General features: G+C 48.4%; 1 protein-coding gene across 1 annotated transcript; it reads right to left on the bottom strand.

The window, feature by feature from the left end:
- Positions 1-4,668: 4,668 nt before the first annotated feature.
- CDV3 (CDV3 homolog) lies at positions 4,669-21,435 on the bottom strand. Its single transcript, XM_066585535.1, has 5 exons — positions 21,109-21,435; positions 11,536-11,612; positions 9,808-9,944; positions 9,452-9,611; positions 4,669-7,345 (listed from the first exon to the last, which is right to left on the bottom strand). Exons 1-5 carry the CDS (start codon positions 21,328-21,330, stop codon positions 7,219-7,221), a joined length of 723 nt encoding a protein of 240 aa, XP_066441632.1. The 5' UTR covers positions 21,331-21,435; the 3' UTR covers positions 4,669-7,218.
- Positions 21,436-22,953: the final 1,518 nt, after the last annotated feature.

Below are 22,953 nucleotides of genomic sequence, written 5' to 3'. Positions count from 1 at the left end.
TTTACGGAAAGAACGGGTAGCCTCTATATACGCTAGAACGGCTCTCCTAACGTCTAGGTTATGAAATTCTCTCTCTTTCTCGTTACGGGGATTTTGACAGAAGGAGGGCAGAGTGATCGTCTGCTCCCTATGAAATTTTGACACTACCTTCGGAAGGAAGGCTGGGTCTAGTTTGAAGGTAATCCTGTCGTCTTGTATTACCATGTATGGTTCAATACAATGCAATGCTTGCAATTCCCCTATTCTCCGAGCCGAAGTTATGGCAACTAAAAGGGTAACTTTTAGTGTGAGTAGCCTCAAGGAGAGTTGTGAGAGGGGTTCGAAGGGGGGTTGGCAAAAGCTAGTTAAGACTATATTTAGGTCCCAGGTAGGAAAAGTTTCTCTAACAAAGGGTCGAAGCCGTTCTGCCCCTTTGAGAAACCTACGCACCCAGCTGTGTTCTGCCAAGGGAAAATCTAAGTAGGACCCTAGTGCTGCTGTATGAACTTTACGGGTTCTAAGACTAAGGCCTTTTTCTAGGCCTGCCTGCAAAAATTCCAGGATTACGGGAATGTCAATCCCTGGGATTTTCCCTGGCTCTATTTTACAGAACTCTGTGAATTTCTTCCATATCCTATCGTAGATAGCTGTCGTGATAGGTTTATGGCTTTTTGTCAGGGTAGTAATTACATTATGGGAGAGTCCCTTCCCACGCAGTATCATGCTTTCAGCATCCATGCTGCTAGCTTCAATTTCTTGACCCCTGGGTATGTTAGTGGGCCCTGGAGGAGAAGATCTTCCACGGCTGGTAGTAGGAATGGACCCCGGATCGCCAAGGCTTTTAGCAGGGGATACCAGGGCCTTTTGTCCCACATAGGGGCAACTAGTATGACTGACGCCCGGCTGGTTTGGATTTTCCTGAAGGTGCGGGGGATCAGTGGGAAGGGTGGAAAGGCGTAGGCTAGGTCCATGTCCCAGCTTTGGGACAGGGCATCTACCCCGCATGGATTGTCTCTGGGGTTCAGCGAGTAAAAGTCCTGGCACTTTGAATTTTTCTTCGTGGCGAACAGGTCTATCTGCGGTTCTCCCCACTGGCAGATTAGTTGGTTGAAGACTCGCTGGTTCAGTCCCCATTCTCCTGGATGAATGCTCTGTCTGCTCAGGAAGTCGGCAGTCGACGTTTGTGGACCCTTTTAAGTGGATCGCTGAGAGGGACAGCACGTTGGATTCCGCCCAGCGGAGTGTATCTTTGTTGCAGGTGTGGGTGTCGCGTTCCCCCCTGGTGACGAACAAATGACAGAGCTGTCATATTATCGGTTAGAATTTTGACATGCCTTCCTTTTATAAGGGGTTCTGCCGCCTGAAGGGCCTCCCAGATTGCCCTTAGTTCTCTGAAATTGGATGAGCGTTTAGCTACTTGGGGGTCCCAGATTCCCTGCAGATTTAGGTCGGCTACTTGAGCTCCCCATCCCGTTTTGCTGGCATCTGTTGTGATGGGTACAGTAGATTCTTGTGACCAAGAGGTACCTTTGCTTAGGTTCCTCTGTGAGGTCCACCAGCGTAGGGACTCTTTGACTCGGACGGACAGGCTCACCTTCTTATCCAGGGATGTCTGCCGTTTGTCCCAGTTGGCAAGGATAAATCCTTGTAGTTGCCGGGTATGGGCTTGTGCCCATGGGACTATCTGAATGCAAGCTGTCAGAATGCCCAGCACCTTCATTGTTTCTCTAATGGAAACCGTCGTAGCCTGACAGAGGGAGTTTACTCTTTGGGTGAGGTCTTCCTTCCTAGATGATGGAAGCCGGGATTCCTGGATGTGGGAGTCTAGTAATACTCCCAGGTACACCTTTTGTGTACCAGGGTTCAAGTCGGACTTCTGTTTGTTAACTATCCACCCTAAACTGTTTAGGGTGGACAAGACCATGGATAGGTCTATACACATGGTCTTCTCCGTCCTTGACACCAACAAAAAGTCATCCAGATACAGAAATATGCGGATCTGGTTCCGCCTGAAGTAGGCTACCATCTCTATTACGATTTTCGTGAACACCCGAGGGGCGGTGGAGATTCCGAATGGAAGGGCCGTGAATTGGTAATGTTGGATTTTGTCTCCCTCCCGCAGAGCAAATCTCAGGTACTTGTGATGGGCTGCCGTTATTGGGACATGGTAATATGCATCTTTAAGATCTATGGTGCACATTACGCTATCTCGATCTATTAGTGAGACGATGGATCTTACGGTTTCCATCTTGAATTTTTTGTACGAGATGAATTTATTTAGGGCTTTAAGGTTAAAGATAGTCCTAATGGAACCGTTTGGTTTCTTTATTAGAAATAGGGGGGAATAGAATCCCTCATCCCTTTCGTAATCAGGGACTTGTGTAATGACCCCCTAGGTCCTTGAGTTCCTGAACACCTTTTATGAGGTTCCCTTGTTCCTGTAGGGACCCAGGGGAGGTTATGAGGAATCTCCTAGGGGGTAGCGAGTGGAACTCAATTTGGTACCCCGCTTCAATTATTCAGAGTACCCAGGGGTTAGATGTTACCCCTTGCCACTGGCTTAGATAGCCCGCTAATCTACCCCCTGTTTGTTCAGGGGAGGGTTGGACTTCCTTACCCCGACCTCCCTTGGGGTACGACCATCTTCCAGTCTTCCCTTTAATTTCGGGAGGTGGCTGGCGCGTCCTCTTCGGGAAGGATGGTTTCCTGAAAGGTTGTCTGTCGGGCAGGGTTTTACTCTTGTCGCCGACTTTTTCCAGGATATTGTCCAGGACGGGCCCAAACATATATTCCCCTTGGAAGGGGATGGCGCAGAGCTTATTTTTTGATGTAGTGTCTGCGGCCCAAGTCTTCAGCCATAATGCCCTTCTCGCTGAGTTGCTGAGGACTCCGGTTTTTGCCCCGTATCTTACCATCTCCGCTGATGCGTCAGCCAGGAAGGTGGTAGCCATTTTTAAGAGGGGGAGACAGCTGGCCAACTCCTCTCTGGGGGCCCGATCCTTTATGGAGGCTTCTAGCCTGTTTAGCCAGAGCGCCATGGATCTAGCCACTGAGGTTGAGGCTATGTTAGCCTCGATAGTGAAGGATGTTGCCTCCCAGGCTTTCTTCATTAATCCGTCGATTTTTTTTTATCCATCGGATCGGATAGCTGGGAGGTGTCCTTGAAGGGCAAGAGGGTCTTCTTGGCCACTTTTGCGATTTGGATGTCCACCTTAGGGGTTTCCCTGTACAGGCGGACATCCTCGGTAGCGAATGCGAGCCGGTTTCGGATTTCTCTTGGAGCCGTTATTCTTTTTTTCCGGTTCCTGCCATTCGTCCGTAATCACTTGCTGCAGCGTCTGGTTGACCGGGAACATGATCTTTCTCCTGGATCGGAGGCTGCCAAACATCTCATCCTGGATTGTTCTTGGCGGGTTATCTTCCTCAATTTGCATTGTTTCCCTCACCGCCTTGATGAGGTGCGCAATGTCGCTTGATGAGAAGTAATATTTCTTCTCGTCTTCTATGGGAACTGGTGGGTCCTCTAATTCCCCTTCGGATAGGAGCTCCAGTGATTCACCAGAGATCGAACTCGCCGACTCGGTCTGTCTAGGTCTTTTAGGGACCCGTGACGGACCTGGCTGGGCCTGGGGAAGGGACGCCATGGAAGCCTGCAGCTCTTCCCTTATCATGCAGCGGATATCGGATTTGAATGCTGCTTTCTCCTCTGCGAGAATTTTCCCCGTGCATCTGTGAAGGCAGAGCAATTCACTGTTATAGCAGTGCAAGCGTTGGATTCAGGAGCATTACTTGTGGTAATACACTCACTCCTCGCATAGGGTTTTTTTTTTATAGCTCTCCTCGAGCCTTTTGTTGCAGAGGACGCATTTTTTTGATTTTTTCCTCGGGTCCGTTTTCTTTGGACCCTCCTTATCCATCTACCCATGAAAGTGGGGGAGAGGGGAGACAAGAAGGGGAACATATATGCATCCGCTGTACAAGTGACCATTTGCGCATTCTTTTTTGGCGTATAGCCTACTTACAGTTGGTAGGGTGTCAATCTCTCCCTCACGTGCTGAGCTGTCGCGGGTAGACATTCTCACATACACTTGCTGGCAGTCAGCAGGATCCTCCTTGGGAGTTTAGCCTGCTTTTAAGGGGAGGATTTTCAAATTTGGCACCATTTCCGGGTTCTTGCCGGTAGCCACGCCTCCTACATTGTGCGCGTGACGTCACCGCGCCGGATGACATCACCGCTATGCACCCGAGGTCCAGGGAGGCTGCCGCTGCCGTTTCCCTGCCAGGAGGAACTATCCCATCGCGGCGACCCGAACATGCGTTCCGCGCGAGGAAGACCAGCGCTACTGAGGCGACTTACGGCTCCGTCGGCGGCGCAGGTCGGGGATGCAGGGACTCTTGAGTGTGCGGCCCCGACCTCTATCCCTCCAGTGGGGCCGCACAGCGTGCGGTAAGTATTCCTTGCGGTAAGTCTCTTGCCTCCGCAGCTTTTTCTTCTCCTGCAGCTCTGGAGCTGCTCCTGTCCCACCGTAGGGACAGGAAGACACTGAAGCACAGGTGGAAAGGGAGGTGCTTTTAAACTCTTCCTGTCCCTACCTGGGTCAGAGGGCAACCTCCCTATGTAATGGGGCCGTCGGGATGACGCTCTGGAAAAAAGGTATTTGAACTCTTCGCTACATACCAGACACAAAATGATATTTCAATCATAGTCTTTATTTAGGTCATCTTTCTGCCCAGTCCATGCCCAAGACACTCTATAGACAGTCCTATTTCTCATTACACAGCATGATAAAAACCTATAAATTCACGTTTTGTAACAATCTAAAATGGAATACCAGAACCAGATCTTTTTTTTAAAAAACCCTAACTGTGTTTTCTGCTTGAAATCTACCATAGGAAAGGGGAACTATTGCAATCTCACACATCCCACATAAATAACTTTCAGATTCCCATTTATGTCAATTACAATCCTGCATTAAAGAGCGAATGTTTGCTGGCACAGACTCTCAATGGTGACCGTACGTAATGCTGCGGCGTCCCTACCTTTACTTCTTCAACCAAGGCAAAAAACCCAAAATTTTTTATAAGCAGAGAATCGGGAAAGCATTCTTGAAAACACAAGTGCTGCAGTCACACAATATCCAACAGTTCCCCCCCAAACCACATGGCGCAACCTTCACCCAGAAAACGGTATTCCTACGTCTACTACTCCGTGCGATACTACAGCATTGTATATCCAAAGTCAAGGAGTCTGTGCTGAAGAAGCAGACAGAAAGGAAAAAACAAAAACCACTACCGGAGGAGCATCACGATTTGCTTGGGTATTTTTAGGAAGTCGATCAACTAGATGAGGGAAGTTTTTAATTAGTGAATCGTCTTATTCACAGTTCAAAAGGAAGCACCAAAATCTGCTGCCCTAAAAGAGGTTACAGGAATCCTGTTAAATGGCCACTAAACCAGTTACCGCCAATATCAGAGCTACCAACACACCAAGATACGAGTTTCCATATGGACCCATTTGGAGAGGCCGTCTAGTTGCGGAGCGCCTTGTGATGACGTTTTAGACCCCCAGTCCCAACGAGCTCTTGGTAGTATCCAGAACTATATACATGAAAACAGAACTGAAGTGGTTAATCTAGGGGGTAAACCTTTATTCAGACCACTACAACCAGCTTGTACCAAGCCTACAATGGACGCTCACAGACCAGCTGTATTGAAGTCCGCAAGGAACAATTGCAGGCTGGTACTCCGCACTGTTATAAGACCGAATCCTCCGAGACTCATTTCAGCCACAAGTCCACTCTTCGTTGTTAATGGCACTGAAGGTAACCATCACACTTAATTCATCTGTTTTGCAGATGTCTGAAAAGTAGACAATCCCTTTAAATCTGAATACCCAAAGTAGAGGGCTAAAGACAAGAGATTTTGTCCAACACTGAAAGACAAAAGGGTTTTTCATTTGTTGTTTAACAAAAACAAATCCCAAGGATCTAGAAAGGTCACAACTTTGACAAAAGTTAAGACTTCGGATGAGAAGTTAAAGGGAACAAGTTCTGTTTACAAACAGAAGCACGGTAACAGAGCTGAAGGAGCAGATTACCAAATCTTTCATAACATATTTCATTTAAATCCCCTATGCTTAAGAGTCCACTGGGCGGTCCCATCAGTGATTGACATGGATCTGTGTGCAGTGTCATACAGAGAAGGCTGTCAGTGAGAAGGAAGGACCGCCCATCAGACTCATACAAAAGGTCAGGGATTTAAATGAAGATAGAAGTTATACCGAATCCTCTCATACAAAGCTTTAGGATCGGTCTGCTCCGCTCCTCCAGCTCTATAACATGCCTGTAGATCAGACTTGATGCAACAGGTTTCCTTTAAGGAAGCATGGCACCACGCAGCTCCCCTTCAGCCACTATGTAGTACAGATAAATCAGAGTGTTACATTGTAGATTCACTGTAAACCTGGCATACTGGATCTTCATGAAGGAACGGACTACGGCAATGTAATATCTTACGAGTTCTGGTAGACTGATTTCTATCTTCCGGTAGCAACAAAAAAGGCAAACAAACTACAGCTTTGCACTAGATTCTATGAAGACCCGTGTATCAATTACCCATCTACAGAAAAACTATAAAGAAGCCGTTAAATGGTCTACACGAAATCCCTTTAAGGTCACTTAACTGATTGACTCATGAAGCAGACAATGTAAAAATGTGGCATGATCTAGTCTTAGCAGATGTACCAAAAGAAAAAAAATAGAAGGGGGAAATCTAGTAACCCCCTCCACTCCCAATACAGCTTTGCGAAACGTACAATCTTGGTTGTGTGTAAGAGATGGCCATCCACATGGTGTCTACTATGGGCGTAGCAAAACTGAGGTAGTCAACCTTGGTGAAGGCTCAGCGTAAAAAGATTTTAATAGCCACCGAAAGCTGCTTCTTCATTCTCCACTTAGACGTGTACGGTAAGGATTCTTGATCAGTTCTCACAGCCTCACGTGTTCCCATATTCAAGACAAGAAGCAAGGGGGATATATAGGAGGAGGAAAGGAAGGGCGTAGCAAGAGGGGAGAGAGAAAGTTGTATTTATTTTTTTATTCTGGAACTTTGGGAGGATCCAGTCATTTGTCAAATCCAGTGCACAGCGGAGAAGATCAGACAGTTCAGATGATCTCAAGTCCAACAGCTGTAGTTTGTTTTCCTTATGGGCAAGTTTACAAAGGTTGTGTTAAATGTTCTTTATTGTTCACCAAGAACTGCGTACTGGTTGTCTAACTGAAGCTGAAGGGCCTGATTCTTTACAGCTTCTTCTCTGGCGCGGTTTTTATGTTTTACAGTTTCAAATGTCTTCTCCATTTCTTTATCCCTAGTTTAGAAAACAAGTACAATAGTTGTAAATGCACAACACGATTACATCTGCAGAGGGGAGCGGCAGCATTTTATATGGGTACAAGGTAATAACCGCCCCCACGTAGGCAGCTACGTTAAGGGGCAAAGGTGCATTTAGACTATGATCGCTCAAACGACAGTTTGGATGACTGTTTTGAGCGATCATCTTTGCATAACTCTTAAGTAGCTAATTAGCTACTTAAAGATTTAAATGCAGGCGAAGTGGGACACCGCTGATAACTTCAAGAAAAGCAGCTGCTTTGTTCTCACAGTTATCAGCGGTGTCCCGCTGAGCTGATACCCTTGAGAAACAGCAGGAGCGCTGACGGCTCGTTTTTGCCAGCGGGATACCAGCTGAAAGTATGCCATCAGCACCACCCGCTGAGAAAAATCATGCAGTGCTGATAAGGGTCATTGTTGATTTCTAGCTTGCTAGAGGTCAATGAACAAATAGTGCACAAACAGTACACGACGGCCGCCGTTTAGACAACGAATATCACTCAAAAGATTTGCTTTTGAGCGATAATCAGTGTCTAAATGAGCCTTTAGTCAAGACAACTGCTGTCTATGATGTCATAGGTAAGGGGAGACCCTCCTTTTACTCAGAAGACCGTTACGTGGTGTCTTGTAAAGAAACCCATGTCTTGTGGTGGGGAAAGGGGGCATTTGCACTGATAAAGTTTCCCGCAGCAGAATAAGTCGACTGCCAGGAGTTCCAGGAAAAAGCCTAAGGCCGGATACATGAACGTATTTGCACATGCAATATGCAGAAAATGGAACCCACTGATTTCATAGAGCTCATTCACATGCGTGTGCAATTTGGTCATAAGGGGAAAAAAAAAAAAAGCAGCGTGCTCCATTTTCCTGCACATTTGCGCAGGGAAAGAACACATCTTGAACTCATTAAAGGAGATGTCCCGAGGCAGCAAGTGGGTCTATACACTTCTGCATGGCCATAATAATGCACTTTGTAATGTACATTGTGCATTAATTATGAGCCATGCAGAAGTTATAAAAAGTTTTATACTTACCTGCTCCGTTGCTGGCGTCCTCGTCTCCATGGTGCCGACTAATTTTCACCCTCCGATGGCCAAATTAGCCGCGCTTGCGCAGTCCGGGTCTTCTTCTTTTCTGAATGGGGCTCCGTGTAGCTCCGCCCCGTCACGTGCCGATTCCAGCCAATCAGGAGGCTGGAATCGGCAATGGACCGCACAGAAGCCCTGCGGTCCACGGAGGGAGAAGATGCCGGCGGCCATCTTCACCGGGTAAGTAAGAAGTCACCGGAGCACGGGGATTCAGGTAAGCGCTGTCCGGTGATCTTTTTTAACCCCTGCATCGGGGTTGTCTCGCGCCGAACGGGGGGGGGGGGGGGGGGGGGGGTTTAAAAAAAAAAAAAACCGTTTCGGCGCGGGACAACCCCTTTAAACTAATTGGCCATTTCAGTTGCTGAGAGCACTGGTGTTTTTTGCACGCATATATGCGATGCCCAAAAACGCAGCGTAAATATGCATACAATCGTGTGAAACCCGCCTAAGAGGATGATTGTTGGGCACTTCAAGTCGTCCCAACAAGGATCGCTCAGTGAATGGAGGCGGAGTGGGCCGGAGATCGCCATCACCTGCTTCCATTCACGGTAAACAGGCTGGACGGACAACTGCTCGTTTACATTGGCAGCTCGTCATTTGATTTTCACGCCCGCAGAAGCTGAATGACAAACCATAAGCAAACTATTCTTAGGCAGCATTTACATTGAACGATCATTCAGACTCCCACAAACCAACGAGAAACTGAATGAATCATTCCATGTAAAAGGGCCCTCGGAGCAATCCAGATGGTCATTCCTAGATATAACTGCAGGCTACTATTACTTGGTACACAAGTTCAATCTGTAAGTCCAGAGAACATGTACCAACGTGACAGTCAGCCTATAGAGCTCGGTTGCATAATAGATCAGGTTAAACCACTATTACATACTTGATTCAATAACCATACTTTCAACACCCTACCACCACAATGTCTTCATACATTCACATCTGATATGCAATGGTTAAAAGCAACATAGCCTAACATTTTAACTACTTACCGGCGGGATTCTATATGCTTGGCAGTGGCTTGTAGAGATGGAAACTGGGTATCGCTAAAGATTTCAGGTGGACCTTGTGGTCTTCGCTGTGGAGCAGACATTCTGGCAGCAGGGGGTCTATATACACCAGAGGGCTGTGCAGGCTCTGGGGCTTCAGTAACTAAGAAAGATGGGAAAGTCATCATGAAAACCAAATATATGGCAGCTGCCGTTCACCAGTAACTAGCCTGGAAACCAGTAGAAACAACTGGTCGGCTCCTGTAAGCACCATTTCTTATTCATGAGATCTGATACACTTGAGGCCCGGATGATCGAGAACATAAGTACGTCATAATCACTTACGGCTGCCGACTTACCAACACTTATAGGAGCTTGAGCAGGAGCGGCTTTATTCCAGGGACCCACCGTCTTGTCTGAGCCGTAGCCTCCAGACTCTTCCCAGTCCAGACCTTGGTCTTCCTTTCTCTCGTTTTCATCATCTTCCTTTTCATTACTACAAGAAGTAGTCCAGAGGCAGCAATGTTACGGACAGTAAGATCATATCGGCACACTGAAATCACAATTACAAGGCTTCTCTGACAGTCAGGATTCTGTATAGAAAGGCGAATGGATATGAAAGGCCATTTAAAAATGGCGTGACTGCCCAGAGGTGCTAAACTAAAAGGCTTGCTGGCGGCCCGCGGGCTTCTCGTCCGTAGAGGGGAAAACGCTGAGTGGGGAGCATTTACACGGAACAAGCCAGCGAGAAATCAGCTTAAACTGTAAATGACAAGTGAGCGATAATCGTGACGGGTAAATGGGCTTTAGGACCCTGTTCTAACTGCAGGAATCACTAAAGAACAAGACGTCTTCTAACTCCGAGTCTTGGCTTACTAACTGCTTGATATGATAACTTCAGTAAGGACATTCCCTTCAGTTCTGACAGATGTAAATCGGAGTACGATAACTTTTGCACACAAAGACTCTTCTTATACCCGAGTTATACTTTGTTTCACAAGTAATGGAAAAGTTTTCGGAAAAGCAACACTAATCAGCGTTCACTTCAGAGTTGCCTCTCACCACAGTCTCTGCTCTTTTGAAAAAGGTTGGACAGTTTATCCCCTTAACCCCACAGAACGCACGTTTACGTCCTGGCAGTGCAGTAGTTAACGTCCTGTGGATAGCACTGGATTGGAAGAGAGCCTGTGCTCTCCTGCAGCGGGAAAGAAAGCAGGGATGGGTGAGAACACTGATCCCCGCCTGTTAACCCCTCAATGTAGATCACAGCATGTAAAGAATTCGGCGAGGTCGTGCTCCCACTGTGCCGTCATAGTTCCTCCGCTGTGTAATCACAGAAGGCCAACGGACAACTGGACGCCAGATAATGGTGTGTCATGGGCTGTGATCACTATTGTGAGCGATAATGCATTTTAGTACTTCGGTACTGCAATGCATTATCATAGCTTTTGTGGTTCAAGTCCCCTATAGGATCATAAAAAAAAAAAACCCACACGTGATTGCTGCAGCCAATCACTGGCAATGCAAGGTCACTGCTGTGGACAGTGATTGGCTGCAGCAGTCACATGTCCTGGTGACCAGCAACTAGGAGGAACAAAGTGCTTGTAAAGCATTTCTAGGTAGTGGGAAAACTCCTTTAACCATGTGATTCATGTGCAACGCTCCATTCTCCACTCTCTCCAGCACCATTACATATCTGCCCATCAGCTGACAAAATACAAGCCAGCTAATGGTCAGATGAGGTGGAGAACATGATGGCTCACATGATACCGTATCCCAGGGAGTTAAAACAAAACAGAATGATCTGTATCCCTTGTAGACACACAATCCGAACTTATGCAATACTGTCGCCTCGTAAACCAGGGGAGTGAGAACACAGATGTCTAGCAGACCAGAACAGAAGTGGATGGAGAACAGTATGGAACTAATGCGGTGAACTCTGCAAGCAGGAGGGCGCTGGAAAGTTGCAGCTGAGTACTTTCACTGCTAAAAGCTCAATAGAAGATCAGGACTGCCTCCCTTATGTGGCTGCAGGTTTTAATGAAATTAAATAAAATTATAAAAAGTACCTTTGAGTAAGACATTACCTTATTTGCAGTGACTGGAGCCTTAGGCCGCTGTAGTCAACCTCTTTCTGCTCAAATTCCTTCCATTCATCATCTTCCTACAAAAGAAAGACGGGATTCACATTAATATCTATATTCAGACCAAGCGGTATCCCATCCCTGTTATGGTATAGCAATAGTATATCCTACATACTGTATATATTTAACCAAAAGACTCCAATCCGCTCTAAGCAAGGGCCGGCTGCAACCGTTAAGGGAAACGAGAGCAGAGGAGTTCGTTGCCCGTCAGATGAATTGGAATCCTAACTCATTGGAGTTTACTATTCAACATAACCATTTTATGGTACAAATTAGGGCAGAAAATAGTCCTCCGTGCTTCCATCACATTTATCAGGTGTTTTTAGATACTTTCAGACAGTTTTTCCGACTTGTCCGAAGAGGGTCGTGGCCTAAATTGCACCATAATTTTGGCACAAACTAAGGTGGTCTAAACTATCATTTATCAGATAAATCTGGAACAATTTAAGACTGTCTAATTTTGCACGGTCTAAAGCCCCATTTACATGCAACGATCATCGCTCAAAAGAGATCTTTGCGTTTAAATGCCATCATTTTCTTTTCGTCCAAACAGTGATTTTTAGTTGAGTTTAAAATCCATCATTTGGCCGGAGAGCTGATAGCAGGGACCACACGCTGCAATTCTCCACGGGAGCGCTGATAACACTGTATTCAGCAGCAGTCCTGTGGCAGAACAAAGAGGCTGTATGCAGATAGCAGACCAACTGCTGTTCTCTGCATACAGTGAAGGGAGCCTGATTTACATGCAAATTAAGCTAATAAGCTGCTAATGGGCATTAGTGCTCAGTCATTCTCCCCATCTTTTGATCGAATTTTGAGCGATCACCTTTGTGTAAAGGAGGCTTAACCTTTAGGGTGCATTCCCACAAACGTATATCGGCTCGGTTTTTACACCGAGCGGACATAAGTTGTCCTGGTGTGCAGAAAGGGGGGGGGAGGGGGGGTGGAAGAGCCAGGAGCAGGAACTGAGCTCCCGCCCTCTGCCTCCTTTCCGCCCCTCTGCACTATTTGCAATGGGGAGAGGCGGGCCAGGGGCAGGGCTAATTCATGGGACTTAGCCCTGCCCCCGGCCCGCCTCTCCCCATCGCAAATAGTGCAGAAGGGCGGAGAGGAGGCAGAGAGGGGGCGGGAGCTCAGTTCCTGCTCCTGGCTCTTCCATCCTCCCCCCCCCCCCCCCCCCCGCACACCAGGACAACGTGTATCGGCTCGGCGTGAAAACCGAGCCGATATACGTTCGTCTGAATGCAGCCTTAGACAGTAATAGTAATTAAACCCCATTGTGATCATGGTTAACAATAGATCGCAGCTCTGAAATCCCTTCAGGCTCCTATGATCAGCATAATGTAGGCACTGTGATGTGTATTTAGTCTCATAGGGTTATATATATGTTGACTATATGAAGCAAGAACACAGCCACGCTGATATGCTTAACGAGGACGCGAGTTAATTTTCTCTATTCTAATCTGCAGACGATACTGAAAAATAAGTGTCTATACTCACTGAGGCTTATTTACCAATGCCGTCTAAAAAGGCACCTGATTTGACAATGGCTCTGTTGAGTGATAAATCGGTCCAGTTTTAAGACCGTCTGGTCCAAGTTTAGACCACTTATGAGTCTGGTTTAGTTTATGACAATTTTTGCCAAACGTCTGATGCAATTCGCACCAATTTTGGCCGCTTTTTTGAACAAATCAGAAAAACTGTTCAAAAGCACCTTAAAAAAAAACCCATCAACTCGCCTTCCTACGGTACTAAAGTTATCCACATTCCGGCTGTAGATTATCAACTTTCAGAAGAGACAAATAATGTATTTTTCAACATAATCTCCCTGCTTTTCATATATTTTGTCCATTTGTCAACAAGCTTTCGAGGCTGCGAGCAACGAATGCACCGCTGTCTTCACCTCTTCATCAGACGTGAATCCCTGTTCGCTTATGGCTTTTTTCAGGGGACCAAACAGGTGATACTCTGGAGCAAAATCAGAACTATAGGGAGGATGCTTGAACACCTCAAAGTTTTTGGAGAGTGTAGACAGTTTGAGGAACTGTGTGCGGACACACAACACCCTTGGATAGCAGTGGTTTGCGTTTTGTTTGAACCTTAGGCTTCAGCTCTTCAGAGAGCATCTCACTGTAACGAGCACTGTTGATTGTTGTACCTTTTACCTGATGTTTCAGTACTAGCCCTTGAAAATTCCAGAAAACTGTAAGCATTGATTTTCCAGCTGATGGCTGACTTTTGAAGTTTTTTTGGTTGCTGATTCAGGAGGTTTCCGTCCCATATTCTGTAGTTTACTCTCAGGCTCATAGTGATGCATCCATGTTTCGTTACCAGTAATGACTAAGAAACCTCCACCTTCCTTAGGCTATGTTTACACGATCGGGAAAATTGTGCTGGTTTTGTGTGCGTTGCAAGACACACAATTATTAACTCCATTTTTTTGAATGGGCCTGTTCACATAACCGAAAAAAAAGCAGCATATTGTTTTGGCGTTTCCGCAAAACACCTTGCCCATTATTCTCAATTAGACCTTAAAAGACATCGGATGGCATTCGCATGCTGTGCGATGTGATGTTTCCCATTGAAATCAATGGGAAACACGTGCGATCCTGTGACGTGCCTGAAACATGCGCCTGAGGACCACAATTTCACAGAAGTGATGTTTTTGAATGAAAAAAATGCCTCGCACCCGCATGAAAAAAACAACTTGTTAGCAAGCGAAATATCGAGCAGTTTCTCGGACAGATTTTGCACTCGCCTTTGTGAATCTGGCCTTAGGGTATTGGTTCAAATTGTGTTTGTGCTCTTCTGCAAGTTGATTTGGTAGCAATCTCGCAAGAACTTTTCGAAACCCAAAAATGTGTCACAGAACATGCAATACCGTTTTCTGGAGCAAGTTGCACCATTTTAAGTAGTAAATAGCCCCACTGACCCCAGATCCCCTCTGCATCTACCCCATTGACTCTGGTGGCATTTTGTATACAGGCGGCCTACTGCAACCACTCGCCACTGAGGCCTGTGACTGCCTGTAGAGGGCACCCTGCATCTAGATCATCGCCTCCAGGAAGTAATGGCAAGGGAAGGATTATTGCAGCAGTAGGGGGTCCAGAAATGGTACACACAGCTACACAGCTGGAGCAGTGGTCTAAAACCCTCTCCTTATAAGACAACGGCATGGTTTCCACTATAGGGAAGGTGGGTAGAGGACATCTACTATAAAGGGACTACAGGCCAGAAGACCAGAGCTCCTCTTGAACCTCCTGATCCACTAATGTTCAGAAATGTCCCTGGCAATTAATAAAAATGGTCACATTACAACATCACATGTTCTGAATGCGTGATACGGTGTTTTTAGTACAAAAGGGCCCTTTTCAGATGCCTCGTGACTACTTCTACACTTCCCTCCTCACTACAGACCACTCAGCTAAATAGTCATTAGCTACAGGTATACAGCAAAGCAAGAGTAGAGCTGATCCCGGACAGTGCGCCCCGAGGTGCCGCTCATGAAGGCTTTTGAGGCCCAGATTTGCCAAGGATCAGTCCCATAACAGGACGCAGCGGCTTCTCGTGTAGCATACGCTCAATAGAGCGGGAATGGGGAAGTCTGGAGGAAGAGCTGTCCAGGCGACAACCAATGGCCCTTTCACACCAAAGGGGACGAGCTTGTAACGGCATCACCAGCTCCTTCGCGCAGCCCATTTAGACATGCAAATCATGGCTGGGGATCGCTCACTTCTTGCTCAGGGTTTTCCTATGATCAGTGATTAAACCCAAGTAGGCAACGAGCCGGTGATTTTTATGCCTGCTGAAACTGAACGAATGAGAAATGAATAGAGATGAGTGAGCATACTCGGGCGAGTATGGTCCTTTTCGAGTACCTGCCCGCTCGTGAGAAAAGATTTGGGTGCCGGCGGGGGTGAGCGCTGTGTTGCGGGAGTGAGCAGGGGGGAAGAGAGATCTTCCCCCGCTGGCACCCAAATCTTTTCTCACGAGCGGGCAGGTACTCGGAAAGGACAATACTCGCCCGAGTAATTGTCCTTAAAGGGGTTGTCCCGCGCCGAAACGTTTTTTTTTTTTTTCTTCAAACCCCCCCCCCCCGTTCGGCGCGAGACAACCCCGATGCAGGGGTTAAAAAAGAACACCGGACAGCGCTTACCTTAATCCCCGCGCTCCGGTGACTTCTTACTTACCCGGTGAAGATGGCCGCCGGGATCTTCTACCTCCGTGGACCGCAGCTCTTCTGTGCGGTCCATTGCCGATTCCAGCCTCCTGATTGGCTGGAATCGGCATGTGACGGGGCGGAGCTACACCGAGCCCCATTGAGAAGAGAAGACGACCCGGACTGCGCAAGCGCGGCTAATTTGGCCATTAGACGGCGAAAATTAGTCGGCTCCATGGGAACGAGGACGCTAGCAACGGAGCAGGTAAGTGAAAAACTTCTTATAACTTCTGTATGGCTCATAATTAATGCACAATGTACATTACAAAGTGCATTATTATGGCCATACAGAAGTGTATAGACCCACTTGCTGCCGCGGGACAACCCCTTTAACGAGTATGCTCGCTCATCTCTAGAAATAAACAATTCTCATTCGTCATTGTCTGCGTTAGAACGATAACCATTCTAAAAAGGCACCTTATGGTCTGCCATGCCACTTTTGCCCCGTGTATACAATCACTGGCAGTAGCACCACTGCTAAGGTGTCCTCATTAGAGCGTTGGGCGCTGCCCGGTGGCAATTATGGTGTCATAATTATTGCAAAGATTTCCCAATGTGGAGGCAGAAGGTCCTGGTGTTATACAGGACTGTCAGTGAGTCTGTAAAGGACCAGACTGATTTTAGGTCCCCTTTTAGAACCACTAGAGGAACATGCGAGTGGTGGGGTCTGAGGGCAGCGAATAGTTCTACTCCTTACACTAAGGAGAGATCAGTCTCACCAGCTCTTCACAGTACGGGTGATAAAGTACCATCGAGGGGATCCACCCGCTGGGACCCCAATCATGACAACGGTGGTTCCCAACTCCCTCTATGGAAAGGTGATGTGCATGTATGACCACCTCTCTATTCACTTCTATGGGACTGAAGGAAATAGCTGAGCGCACCACTTTTTTTTTTAAACATACCCCTATGTGCGTATTTTACTGTACTTTTGTCCTGAGGTGCGCGCTCATTTGCACGCCGGAGACAAACGCACCGATTGCGCAACCCCCATTGACTTCCATGGGGACCTTCGGTGCAGAAATATACAGAAATAGAACATTTTCTATTTTTTGCACGGCACAAATGCAAGCACAATATGGGGTGTCCGAACCCATTGAAATCAATGGGCTCTATTCTGTGTATTGCGTGCGCAAATGTGTCCGTGTGAAGCCAGCCTTTGGTGCAGAGCAGCGCACCCCACAAGAATGCCCTGTGCACGGTATGGAGCTGTGCCATTCTCCTTCGCTGCCCGGACTGGGCATCTGTCCTGCACCCTCTACATGATCTGTGGCACCTCCGTCATCGACCCTACTTGTTACTGCGGTCTGTAGTGTGTACCACCTTGCTTTCCTAGACTCCTGAAAGTCATCCGTGCTGGTAACACTCCGCCCCAGTACTACTACATGGCTGGGTAGATGCGCCACTCCGGAGACCAGGAAAGCTGGGAGAAGTCACCACAGCCAGTAGACTCTACTACGCCAACGAGGACGACCGAAAGGCTTATCCTGCACTCCTACAGTCACCCCTTCTGTTCCATCGCTATTGGGGCTTATTAACAAGGGCGGTTTTTACACAAGTGCGCTATCCGTATTTAGTCACCCATTCAAAAGAGCTCTAATAGAAGACATCCGCCTGCGCCATTCTTGACTGGTCGTTGCTATGCATTCTAGAAAAAAAGGGGATCAAGCTGCTTTTTTGCTCACAAGGAAAAAACACGGATCACACGGACGTAAAAAAAAAAAAAAAACAAACACGGATTGCACGCACTGCAATAACAAAGTGCTTGTGTGAATAAGGTCTTATGCAACTTTCAGAGAGGAGAACAAGAAGTTGCCCCGGCACGCCATTTCTCAGCTACGGCTCAGCGATTCGGCCAAAGATTAAAAATGTCGCCTCAAATGCAAAATTTTTTTTTGCTACTAAAACGAGCCAAACACACCGAGTTGTGCGCCATTTATACCGATTCCAAACAGGACGAGTGGGAAGAGCGACGCTTTTTATGGTTACTCTGCACGCAATTTCCCGTAAGGCCGGTCGCACATGACTGGATGTGAACTGCGGGTTCCGTGATTGTAGGATTTGTTGTAATACGCAGTTCAATCAGATACAGGATATTACACAACTGCGCTCGCATCAGGGTGACGAATCTGCGTAATTCGCTTGCGGAAAATAAAACGCAGCGTGTTCTATGTTACTGCAGATCTCCGTGACAGACGGAAAACGCTGTGGGCCCCCCAGATGCAGAACCCGCCGGAGCCTGCACACTCCACGCCCCTCTGGACCGATATATTAGTAAATACGGCCTTAAAGAAATAGTATCGGAACGTCACGCCATACCCGCAGTGCCGTCTGCACTACATTTCATTGGGGGGGGATGATGGAAATGCCCAAACGGCTGTGACGTAGGTATCTTGGCAGTTCTACTGAAAGTGAGTGGCCTGCAAAACCAAACCTGGCCACTGCAGGGTGAACGGCGCTGTTCACTCAGCAGAGATAAGTTCAGTCCACCAGCCAGTCATGTACCGTAGTCCTAAGGTCAGGCCAGCAACAGTTTTCGACCCCTTCAGATTTACACCCCAAAATGGATCCCCCCGTTTGTCCTGTGTTCAGAAACTTATCTATTGTAGCCCTAATCTTCTATCTGTGTGCACAACGGGGTCCAAAACCACAAGGAGCAGCCGTTGGCTTTCAGATCAGACATTTTGCTTGAAGGTGATTTAGACCCCATTGCCCACTTGTAGAGCCCTTGAGTAGCCAAAATGATGGAGAACCCCCACAAATGACCCCATTTTGAAAACTAGACCCCTTAACGAATCCCTCTAGGGGTGTACTGTGTATTTTGACCCCACAGTTTTTGAGTGAATCTAAGCAAAGCAGAAGGAAAAAAAATGCAATTTTCATTTTTTGGACAATTGTGTCATTTTAAAAACTTTTTTTTTTTGGACAGCACACATAAGAATGAAGACTTTCACCCCAAAGTGGATCCCCCCTGTTTGTCCCGTGTTCAGACAGGTACCCCTTGTGGCCCTTATCTACTTACAGGACACATGGCTAGGCCCATAATGGAGGGAACACCACAGCACAACTGAATTGCAGCCCCCATTGCTGTGGAAAGAAAATTGACTCCCTAAAAATAACCGCTCACCCCTTCCCCCACCACCGCACCCCCCGTGACATCTCCAGGCTCTCGGATACCTTTACATTTCCCAGGCGATTTTTAACTTTTGCGCATGCGTCCGCCATTATGCTGACAGGCATGCACTGAAGCCGGGGTGAGGTCCGCGGATAAAGATCCCATCGGGTAACAGTTCCGAGGACCTTTGTTAAGTCTTTCCCCTCCCCCCATGGATACCATCCGTAAGCGGAGACCAAATTTTAATTTTTAAACTTTTTTTTTTTAATACACTTTTTAACTTTCCATGATCACCGTTGTCAGCGCCCCCCGGTGGCATCTCCCTGCACTCGGCTAAGTTTGCCGGGCTCTCCTGCCATCGGCGCATGTGCAGACGCCGTGGCAGCAGTGCATTGCCGCCGGAGATCATGGAGGCCAGGGTGAGTATTTTCACCTCCCCTCATGGATCCAAACCACGAGGGGAGACTAACTTTTCACTTTTCCGTGATCGCCGTTATCCACTGGATCACCAGCCGGGGGCCGGCCCCGCAGTCCCCGGTGACATCATCTGCCTCCCGGCTACCTACAGGAGCTGGGAGCAAAGAGATTTCAAATTTGCCGGAGCTCCCGGCCTCCTGCTGACGTAATGCCACCTGGCGGGCAAGCACCGTGGGACAGAGCGGAGGACGGGGGCGAGTATTCCCAGCTGCCTCCGTGGATCCGATCCATGAGGGCAGCTCAACACTTAAAGGGGTTGTCCCGCGGAAGCAAGTGGGTCTATACACTTCTGTATGGCCATAATAATGCACTTTGTAATGTACATTGTGCATTAATTATGAGCCATACAGAAGTTATATACTTACCCCCCCCCGGTCGTCTGCACACGCCGGAGCGGCCCCATTCAATGGGACAGAAGAGCAGACTGCGCAAGCGCGTCTAATCGAGGCAGAAGGCGGCTTTGGTCGGCGCCATGGAGACAGGGACGCCAACACCGGAGGGGTAAGTGTATAATTTCTGTATGGCCAATATTTAATGCACGATGTATATTACAAAGTGCATTAATATGGTCATACAGAAGTGCTTAACACCGCTTGCTGCCGCGGGACAACCCCTTTAATATTTTAAAAACTTTTTGGCACTTTAATTGGCATTGCGGGGGTGGGGGCTCTGGGATGACCGCCCCATGACTACCTGCAGCCGTCACATCCACGGCTCACAGAGCTTTAATCCCTGCAGGCAGCATGTTTTTACGTCCTCTGGGATTAAAGCCCACTTGGGCAGGACGTAAACACACTACGGGCTGGTCACTAAGGGGTTAACTGTCAGGATTCATTCACACGGGCAGAACTGCGGGCATCATACCCAATGACTAGACCCGCAGGTACGCACGCCAACAGATATATATATATTTTCATATATCGTATCAGGTGCAAAAACACCCATTTTGGTGCGTATTATGTAACAAGCAGGCGCCAATATGCAGGAGAGCAGCGCACTCACACGGCGCACTCAGAGCCGCAGGCGCACTCGGCCCTTTAACTGATTTTTATTGCGTGGTGTATTTCCGCAAACCGAAGTTTGCTTCCGCCCGCATGAAGAACCCCGAAGGGCACTTAGTACCTACTGGTGGAGAGCTTGGGTTCAAAGTCAGACTCCACTTGGCGCCCCGCTGACCCCCCTCTCAGCGCCTCATCACCGCCCACCACCTCCTAGTCTGTGTACGCAGCACATCCTGCAGACTAATACTCTGCAGCACCCCCTCTTGGCACACCATCACTGCCCCCCCACCCCCCCAGTCTGTGTACGCAGCACCTCCTGCAGACTAATGCTCAGCAGCACCCCCTCTTGGCACACCATCACTGCCCCCCCCCCCACCCCCCAGTCTGTGTACGCAGCACCTCCTGCAGACTAATGCTCAGCAGCACCCCCTCTTGGCACCTCATCACTGCCCGCCCCTCCCTCTTCCTAGTCTGTATGCAGCACCTCCTGCAGACTAATGCTCAGCAGCACCCCCTCTTAGCACACCATCACTGCCCCCCCTCCTCTTTCTTCCTAGCCTGTGTACGCAGCAACCCCGCAGACAGATGCTCAGCAGCGCCCCCACTATAACCCATGGCAGCTGCCAGACTAGCAGGCACTTCCTGGTGCTGCAGAGCGGCACTCCTAGCGCTCCCTCCCCCTGAAGCCCCCTGGCGGCCGCTACCTTCTCCTGCTGCTGGTCCTGCGCCTCGCTGCGGTACGTCTTCTCCTTCCTGGCGCTCTTGGCCGGCCCGCTCAGTGACGTTAGCGTGGACTGAACGGCGTCCGCCGGCCTCGCTGCCCCCTTGGCCCCCGCCGGAGCGCCAGAGGCGCCCTTCTCTTTTTTCTTCTTCTTGTCCCTCTTGGCGAAGAAGTCGTCCAGGCTCCTCTCCTCGGGCTCGGCCATGTTAGCGGGCACACGCGGCGGTAAGTGCGTCTGAGGCGGCGAACGTGGAGCTCCGCCCGCACCGGTCACACCAACTGAGTGAGCGGAGAGGCCGGAAGCGCTGCCCACACCCGGGAACAAACCATCATCGGCGCAGCCAGAGGGGGAGCTACAAGTAACAGCTAGCTGCTCGCATTAGGCGGCTCCAGGTCACGTGCCTCTCCGCTTTCCCTCCTTTTCCTTAAAGTGGTATCGTCTTCTTCGCTGCCTGTACTTTACTCAACATGGAACGTGTCTGGCCGCTGGTGTGTGGATTAGTTTTTTTTTCTTTCAATAACTTTATTTATAATGTTGTAGTAGCTGCCTCTTGTATAGGAAGTTGCTGGGGATAGGCCCGCTGTCACTTCCCCAGAAACTGCTTTTCATTCATTCCAAGTCATTTGTGATCAAGTGTGAGAATTGCTGAAAATGCCTTAAAATTGAGACGGGCGTCTCAAAAGTATGGAAACACCCGTGGAAAATCGGTTTCGGCAAATGGCGGTTTTGTTTCAGGCCGTCGTCGCCCACGGATGTATTTATGCGTAAAATATACAGAGAATAGATTTTAAGGCTTTCATTCACATTTCCGTATTTTGTGCGCGCGCATTTGAGGCACGCAAAAAAATAGAACTTTTTTTTTGCGTATTTGCGCACCAAAGGTCCCCATAGACGTCAATGGTGATGGAGAGGCGTGATATGCTGCGCAATTCTGGGGGAAAGCAAACATTACATTGGGGCTGACGGAAACTCCCAAACGGCTGCCATGCGGGTATCTGAGCAGTGCTACTGAAAGTGAGTGGCCTGCAAAACCAAACCTGGCCACTGCGGGGGAACGGCTCTGTTCACACCCAGCAGCGATAAGCTCAGTCTACCAGCCAGTCTCTGTACCGTAGTCCTAAGGACAGGCCAGCAACAGTTTACGACCCCTTTGGCTCGATCGCACGGGCGTAACTGCGCAATTTTTTGCACGTGTCATACCCAATGAATAGAGCCCGTGGGTATGCGCACCAGCAGATTTTATTTCTATTTTTTTTTACATCCTGTTGTATCTGGTGCAAAAATACACGGCGCAACATATTTTGGTGCGTGTTACGTAACAGGCCGGCTCCAATATGCAGGAGAGCTGCATACTCACGCACACGGCCCTTCCACGGACTTTTATTGCGTTCGCAATCACGCGCTGTACTAGTGCGCACAAACTACCGCAGGCGACAGACATTTTCAAGTGCGGAAATAAGTGCGTTCGTATTTCCGCAACAGAAATTCGCTTCCACCCATGTGAAGAACCACGAGGCACACTTAGCACCTATTGGCAGACAGCTTGGGTTCAAAGTCAGACTCTACTGGGCGCCCCGCCGTCACCCTCCTCTTCCTAGCCTGTGTACGCAGCAAGTCCTGCAGACTAATGCTCTGCAGCGCCTCCCTCTTGGCGCTACCGTCGTCCCCCCTCTTGGCACCCCATCACTTTTTTTGCGTATTTGCGCACCAAAAGTCCACATAGATGTCAGTGGGGATGCGCACGCAAAGAGATGCATGATACGCTGCGCAATTTTTCATGGAGACAAACATCTGGAAGTCAGACGAATTACCATTGCAGTCGTTGTG

This window comes from Eleutherodactylus coqui, chromosome 12 (genome assembly GCF_035609145.1).
Source record: "Eleutherodactylus coqui strain aEleCoq1 chromosome 12, aEleCoq1.hap1, whole genome shotgun sequence".
In the NCBI taxonomy this organism is placed as follows: Eukaryota; Metazoa; Chordata; class Amphibia; order Anura; family Eleutherodactylidae; genus Eleutherodactylus; species Eleutherodactylus coqui.
Note: the sequence above shows the minus strand (reverse complement) of the source record. Positions and strands in the feature narration are given on the sequence as shown.

Excerpts from the sequence above, each read along its gene's own strand:
- CDV3 (XM_066585535.1), bottom strand. The coding sequence starts at position 21,330 with ATGGCCGAGCCCGAGGAGAGGAGCCTGGACGACTTCTTCGCCAAGAGG. Across the intron at positions 11,613-21,108 it reads AGGACCAGCAGCAGGAGAAG|GAAGATGATGAATGGAAGGA; the intron begins GTAGCGGCCGCC and ends TTTCTTTTGTAG. Across the intron at positions 9,612-9,807 it reads TCAAGCTCCTATAAGTGTTG|TTACTGAAGCCCCAGAGCCT; the intron begins GTAAGTCGGCAG and ends CATCTTTCTTAG.